The 7,611-nt window shown below is 40.8% G+C and overlaps 1 protein-coding gene across 3 annotated transcripts in view; it reads left to right on the plus strand.

Moving 5' to 3' along the window:
* LOC111269165 (uncharacterized) overlaps positions 1-7,592 on the plus strand; it is a 10,631-nt gene extending 3,039 nt beyond the window's left edge. For 2 of the 3 annotated variants that reach the window (XM_022848600.2, XM_022848583.2), the window contains 12 exons: positions 187-410; positions 716-816; positions 1,075-1,272; positions 1,523-1,596; positions 1,838-2,051; positions 2,218-2,508; positions 2,773-2,968; positions 3,298-3,447; positions 3,728-3,900; positions 4,349-4,574; positions 4,703-4,900; positions 5,031-7,592. In XM_022848600.2, coding sequence (XP_022704335.1) covers positions 187-410; positions 716-816; positions 1,075-1,272; positions 1,523-1,596; positions 1,838-2,051; positions 2,218-2,508; positions 2,773-2,968; positions 3,298-3,447; positions 3,728-3,900; positions 4,349-4,574; positions 4,703-4,900; positions 5,031-6,236 — 3,251 coding nt within the window. In that variant the 3' untranslated portion in view covers positions 6,237-7,592. The remainder of the gene's footprint in view (positions 1-186; positions 411-715; positions 817-1,074; positions 1,273-1,522; positions 1,597-1,837; positions 2,052-2,217; positions 2,509-2,772; positions 2,969-3,297; positions 3,448-3,727; positions 3,901-4,348; positions 4,575-4,702; positions 4,901-5,030) is intronic. The other variant, XM_022848591.2, reaches the window with a different exon arrangement.
* Positions 7,593-7,611: the final 19 nt, after the last annotated feature.

A 7,611-nucleotide genomic window follows, 5' to 3' on the forward strand; every position in this document is an offset into this window, starting at 1 on the left:
AGTACGTGTGTAAATCTTGCCTTAAAAGATGATACGTAAAGATTAAATAACCATTTACAACTTTCAATTTCGGGTATTGTTCTACGTTTTCGTTTTTATCAATAATTTTGCTCTTTTAGGAGGTTCATTCCTATTCGGATTACCAATCTTCCCTGAAAAATTTAATTGCGTCTAATTGTTAATCAGCAGGTTTAGACGAGCGGTTAGGACATCGAAGACGTGACGATCAACAGAAGCCATCAGACCCTCAGCAACAGGATCAACAACACCCACTCCAACAACAACATCAGCAACAATCGCAGCAGCCGGGGTCTTTAAGCGGGATGCCACCAGACGCACAACATAACGACGAACTTGATTTAGTAGTTGAAAGAGGGATTGGTCCATTTCTTATGAGATATCGCAAACAAGTAAGAACGAATGTAAACCACATGCATTTTGCAACTGCTATTTCAGAAATGCGACTTCATTATCGTGTTTAGTTCCTGTTCTGTTTAACTAAAAAGGATCAGGGTTATTGACAAATAATGATATTATTCACGGAAACAACCTTTTATTTCATCTTCAAGTAGAAGGAACGATTTATAAAGATTTTAAATTAGCGTCGGTCGCAGGTCAAAAAATTGCTATTTTACTAGTATAACTTTTTAGTACGGCCTGCTAGCACTGTGTAAGCCTCTGAACTGCCATTCTGCTCATTTCTGCTTTGTTTTAGGTGGGACCTCATCGGCTATACTCTTGCCGCTTTGCTCGAGTCAAAGGAGCTCGGTGTCACGCTTACGCGATACTTACACATGACGGTGGCTTCGTAAGAAGGTAGCTTAGTTCTTATGCAAATTGCGTATACTAGCTGAACTCGCAAGCCATGTCGCTCAACCTAATTTTACGTTAAATCGTTGTTTATGGGAGCGGCCCACTGCGACCGTTTTTGAGGGTTACTTAATTTGATAAATATACGAAAAACAAAACGACGAAACGTTCCTAGTAAAATCTATACGTTTCTCTTAATCCCAGAAAATAAAAAAAAAAACAAATAGTTTCCCCATAGTCATGTTTTTAATCAATATCAAAAAGAAAACACGCACACAATCATCGACCGGAACCGACGCTTCCAATACCGCTGGACCGAGGACTTCGTCTTCCACCGCCACCGTCATTTGAGGAGGCCTCAGCTGTCCTTCTGACGGGGAACATGCGTGCTTTTCCTCGACCCCCGGAAGAATTCGCCACCTCGATGCCTGTCTGGAACACCGATCGAACAGAACTAGTCGAGTAAGTTGTTTACTACGCTGATCCCGGGTTTGATGATAGGAAAATGTAAAGAAAGATGTTGTTTTTCAACTGTATGTATGTTTTTATTCATGTGAGGTCAATTAGCAAAGTGCAGAGCTCATCAGAAGACGCTTTTCTGTTGTTGTGTCTGCTCTTTACATGCATCATAAAACTAACTAACATAATAATATTAAAATTTATTTAAGATAAATTTTGCATGATATACTACTAGTTAAATCGGAAATTTCAGAACGGAGATTACTGAAGAGAACTGCCAAAGATTGGCTAAAAAAGCAACCATGGAGGTGGTTGATGGAAAAAAAGGTAAGACTGATTTCAAGAAATATTTTAGGATATTTCAAAGAGGACCCAGAGGGGTGTTTTATTTGATTTAAGCGTAGTATGATTAAAATTGCTTAGCCTGGCGTTACGTAACGCGTTTTCTAACTAGTGCATCGGTTAAAACTTACGTATGTGCGTAATGTATTCCTTGTAGGTCATGGAAGTTTAATCATCTGTAAACTGTAAGTAGTTTAACTAAACTTTTCGCCTGTATGTCTTATAGTGTATCACTGCCCAGTGCCAGAATGCAGTTATACGTTTGCCACACTAACCAACGTATATGGCCATATGAGGCTACACGTTCGGGGACATCGTATTCGAAATTCTGGAAAGGCTCCTGAGAAACTCTGCCCTTTGTGTCGACAGGAGCAAGGCGATCACGCGAGGCTTGTCCGCCATATCGTCGATGATCATGGTCAACGACTCGAGTGCACCGAGTACGTACAAATTCTACATACAGATCTGTTTTCTTTTCTCAAACAAAATCATGCAACCATGCAACGTTTTTACCAGCAGATTCTTGCCACACTAACGTAATGATTTCATACTACAGCTAATTGTTGTAACGCAATTTTATTCCTAACTCCTTGTGTGCCATTGCAGACATGAATTCGAAAACGTGGCTGCTTTCAAGCGCTGGAAAAAACTAACCGAAGAACAAGACTTGTCGACGTTTATCATTGGCAAACCTCAGTGGCGACAATTAGCTGGCCAATATAGCTGCCTACGAAGTGGGCGAATTGCAGGGGAAGCAGCGGATTGGGCAGCAAGACGAAAATTAGGAGTTGAATGTCCAGCAGCCATGGTCGTCACCAAAGCACCGCACAGTGAACGAATCCTCGTAACCTATTGGAGAACCCATATTGGCCATAAACCCAGCTTGCTAGATTTTGGGTTGGTATTTTACAATAAACAGTAGAAGTAATAGCTACTATTAATTTTTACTAACTACATTATTTAATATATTTTGTGAATATTTATTATTTTTTAGCTGTAACTTCTTCTAAGCTCACCATTTGTTTTGTACGGCTAATAGATTAAAAATATATGATCTGCTCCGACTTAATCTCATCCATGATATAATGTAGTAAAGTTAGCTTTCGTTTTTTTAATTGAATTAAGGCTGAACTGTACCTGACTCATTGTTTTGTTGTATAGTTTGTCAGTCGAAACGCAGATGTGGATCAAGGATTTGGTGGAGCGCGGCTACAAACGAAGGGCCATCATCCTGGAGGGCGCAAAACGTTACTTCGGCCAGAATCTGAGTAGGGTACACTGTCTGGATAATAACCTATTCCAGATTGTCTTCAAGAAGTATGGAGTGGACGACAAAAACGGAAGCATTGATGTGCCTGTAGGTATTTTACATACACGCATATTTTCGTTACATGAACATGCCAATGGAGTAAATCATCGAACACATGGTTCTGGACCAAACGTTTGAAATTTCTGCTTAGATTAGCACAGTTTGGAACATGGACACACACAGCAAGGTTTGGACATAGGAAGGTGACATTTTTAATGTCAGCCTAGTAGAGCAATGGTGAGCAATTTTCGTCACAAGAACTGTTGAAAGCCACTTCATAAGTTCATCATCTCTGACACCGTTGGCATGGCTCCGCAGTTAAAATGGCTGCACATTAATGTTCGTATTTCCGCTGATTCAATTTTATTTAAAAACAGGTAAAGGTCAGCGACAACATAAATTACTTAAGGGTGTTCCTCGCACGAAATATCCATGATCACCTCTCCGAACGAGCTTTAGGAGGAGCTGACGTCGAGGGAAAAGTTTATGAAGAAAAAGCCAGAATTGACCCTCACGACACAATTAAAGTAATATACAAAAATGAATGTAGAATTATTTGCTCCATCAATTAGTAGTAGTCAATTTGTAGAATCCATATAAACCAAGATGTTCTTGCCAAGAAAATGTTTAGTCTTTTATATATATCAAGTTGCATATATGCAGTCGGCGGTATGGATGAAGCTTCTTTTTGTCTAAACCGAATGAATATTTCTGAAGGTAAGTACGATGTATTAACGAGATCAAATTTGTATTATACGGTAATTATAATATATGCGACTCTTTAAAGTAATTATCAATTTCTTCCAGCCTGGTGAGGTACGTGTGGTGCTGCATAGGCCTTCTGGCCACTACCACTTGGACGGATTGAACAATCAGAAAGTGTGCAAAAAGGAAAATATCACAACGGTTGTTTTTCCAAGAAAGTCGCCTCACGTGACATGCGAACGGCGGTGTGATGAATGTGGAGTTTGTGTCCACAGGTACGTTCATATGTTACTAAATGTTAGTAAAATGGCAGTCTCATTCAATACGATTTGCTATAACAAATAAATCTAAAGCCTTGATAAAGTTATTACATTTTACAAAATGGTACATGTAACACGTATGTTTAACTTTTCTAGTAGATTGATGCAAGGAATGTGGTCTATTTTCTGGTATCATTTTAATTTGGGACGTGTAGTGAAATTATTTTGTTAATATGCAACTTCAATAAAGCTTAATAAAATGTGCAACAGAGGGACGTTAAAGTGTAACCTGGAAATGTATAATTCTGGTGTTTGCGAGAAAAATACGCATATATTATAAAGTACGCTGTAGAATATTATTCAGGTCAGTATTGATGTTTGGCTACATGACGGTTATTCAATATTTTAAGTGCGTCATAGCTAATATCCGCGATTACGAATTTTGCTTATTCGTGTCCCGCAGGTACGGTTGCACCTGTCGCACGTACATGTACATGGATCGAATGTGCCCGCACATTCATGTGGTAGCCGGGAAACAAGGAAATCCAGGACCCGAATGGGTGGAAGAGAGTCTCGCCGAAGACACAATTGGGCTTCCAGAGTGTTTGCGTAGATTACACCGCCTCAACTACAGGGAACGTATGGTGACGCTACAACCGCTTATCGACGAATTCGTTGACCTATTAAAGGTGCGCGTCGTCAAGAAAAGCCTTACGTTATAAAAAACAAAAGATTAGTGCAAAAATGAATTATATGCTGAGATATAATTTCAGCAAAGTGCAAGCTCTAATACGCTGTGATACCTATATTCATTCAGGGTGACCACAACGTCGATTTAGACCAACTGGAAAGCGTACTAAGGTCGGGCCTTGAAGTAATGCGTTCTTCAAAAGCGTCGCTCCAATCTACTCGTGATGATGAGGCGCGTCGATGCAAAGCGTTGGAAGTAAAAAAGATGCGAAAAAGCTGTCGTAAAGGGGAACCTGACTTTGAAGTAATCATTTCACCTGGAAAGGTTAGTAAAAAATTAAAATTGTATCTAATACAAGACTTCCATTGAAAAGCTGGCTGCCCTGATACTCGTGGAGTGCTAAATTCTTGTAGAGTTGACTGCAGAATATGCCTCCTGCACATTTGTATTATAGGAAGCTGAACTGCGTGAACGGCAAATGGAGGAAAGTCAAGCCGGAAAAGTACCTTCTCCGATGGGAGTGTTCGTGCCTATGGCTTTCCACGTCAAGCGGGAGCCTATTGTTGAAGAGGTGACTGGCGAAGATATTAAGTCCACAATAGACACCGAAGTCAAAACCGAAGCAACTGAAGAAGAGAACTCGGAGCTACGTGGCGTGAAACGCCGTCTAACTGAAGAACTGCAGGCAACTCCTGATACGACGTGGCAGTTTGGTGAGCTCATTCTACCAGATGGTACGAAACAGAGTGGTTATGTAGCTAAAGTTAATCGACCACCTGCTGGTTCAGACGTGGTCACGCTTCAACCACGCTTATCTCTCCCGACCGGGGCAGGTGCAGCAGTGCTCAAAGTACGCGCGCCCGCTCCTACGACTTCACAAACAGATTGTTCGGCCAGCCCTGCAACGCCTCGCGGACGGCCAATTGTTGTTCGCAGCTCGCGAAAGGGCCCGGCTACATTGCGGCGCTCCGGTGGTCCGACCAAAGGGAGTGCGACCGCCCGGTTGGTTGCTAAAGCTGCCACTGCTGAGGCCACAGTAGAAGCAGCTAATAACCTAACTAGCACGGAAATGCCTACACCTAGTCAGGAGAAAGCTTCGAGCTCAACACAAGCCTGTATGCCTGTGGGCACTGTAGCAGTGGCAGGAACAGCAGTGACAGCAAAGACGATACCGAATTCGACAGTACCACGACCAGTGGCTCCGGTTCCGCCACGACTTCGCGTACGGCCCACGGCACCTAGACCGCCTGGGATAAGAGCATCGATGACGACGCCTCGTCTCGTGGTGCCAATGCGAACTTCAAGGTATACTCCAATGGTACCGCGAACCCCTGGGCCTACGGCCTGCGTTGCTGCACCGGGTGGTCCAGTTAAAGCGTTTCGGCCTACGCCAATCACTACACCGGTACCTAAATCCCCTCGACCTCCAGCTGCACGCCCTTCACCACCGACACATGCTCGCGTTTACTCAGTTAGGGCTATTGCGCCTACTTCAGGACAAAAACCTGTACGAGTTCAGGCACCAGCCGCTCAAACAATGATTGTTCGAGCTTCAGTAGCTGGTGTCGGAATGAACCCCGTGATGCAGCGACCTGCGGCGACAGCCACGAGCGCAAAAAAGGAATCTGGAGCCGTGAAGGTTGAACGTGATACGGTGTGAACCAAACAACAGGAGCCTAGTTATATGTGTGGTGGCCTGCTCTCTGGTGGTACAACATTATGCAATATACTATTACTAGCTACTATAAAATTATCATATATACTATGATTACCATTACTAATAATGGCAGCCTCAATGTCGAATATATAAACAATACGTTTACACCAAAAATGTATTTACCAGTCTTGAAAAGGCCAGCCATAGAACTGCATAAAGTTAATTGGTTTTCTTGGTAACGAGGTAGCAGAAGTTATGTCAGCATGCCGCTTCCAGATGTGACAAGCAAACGGATAAGCAAAAACAAAACTAGCTGTAAGATATGGTACAACAACTCTTTTACTAAAGTAAAATAAAGCTAAACAACCATTTACATTATATTGCCCTGAAGGCGGTAATCAGTCAATAAGTTTGTGATTTCATATTTGACTGTGGTTTCCACAACAGACAGCTGCTCGATATTTATAAAAATATATTTATTTTCTCAATGAAAGAGCTTCTATCTCCCATGTAGACACTCCCTGAAGTAATGTATGTAAACATAGATAGTAAAATGTGCATTCGAATTGTGTGAATATTTCCAAAGAGTAGTAAATTAATGTAATACAAATCTCAAATAATGCATATGCAATGAAAAACCTAAGTCGTTTTAACATTTTTGTGATATAGTAAATTTTTTATTTATAACACTGCAATTACGTGCAAATTATAAGAATCATGTCTATACACATTGTGCGTATACAGAAATCGCTCAACTAAAGGGTACGTTTGGCTGCAAACATCTTGAACACCAATCGATGCTCTGTGCCTGAACATACAAGAAGAATGAAGCGTTGTTTTTGTTCGTTTATTTGAAGCTTATTTTTAATTTGATCTTTCAAACAAAAACTAAAAATAAGCGGTTATGTTATGTTATGTTCAAATATTGATATTTATGTACATAATCAGGTTAGATCATATACTCGGAAACTCGTTTGTGATGAATTACCGTGGGTAACATTAGTCAAGATTTACGTATCCACGTAAATAGATTCGAAGTATCATGAGCTGTGCTATATTTACAAATGTATTTCTACCTAATTATTTTATTAATTCTATGTTTTTGTGTAGTACTTGTGCTATAGAAAGAACCTCATAGAAAAGTATACCATTGAAGCACTGATTTGTAGGTACGAAATCGGTGCATCTATATAAAAAATTGATTTAATTGTGCATAGTGTCATTGACTATATATTACTGTGCATAGTACGTGAGCAACACTCAGCAATGAGCGATTTAGAATAATCAGTGACAGCATCGCGACCAGTGTCACATATGCAAAATAAAATCTATACGAGCATACGTTGCAACAAAATATAAGCCGATTCCTTATTTTCCT

The sequence above is a fragment of the Varroa jacobsoni genome, unplaced genomic scaffold (genome assembly GCF_002532875.2).
Source record: "Varroa jacobsoni isolate VJ856 unplaced genomic scaffold, vjacob_1.0 scaffold_144, whole genome shotgun sequence".
NCBI lineage: Eukaryota > Metazoa > Arthropoda > Arachnida > Mesostigmata > Varroidae > Varroa > Varroa jacobsoni.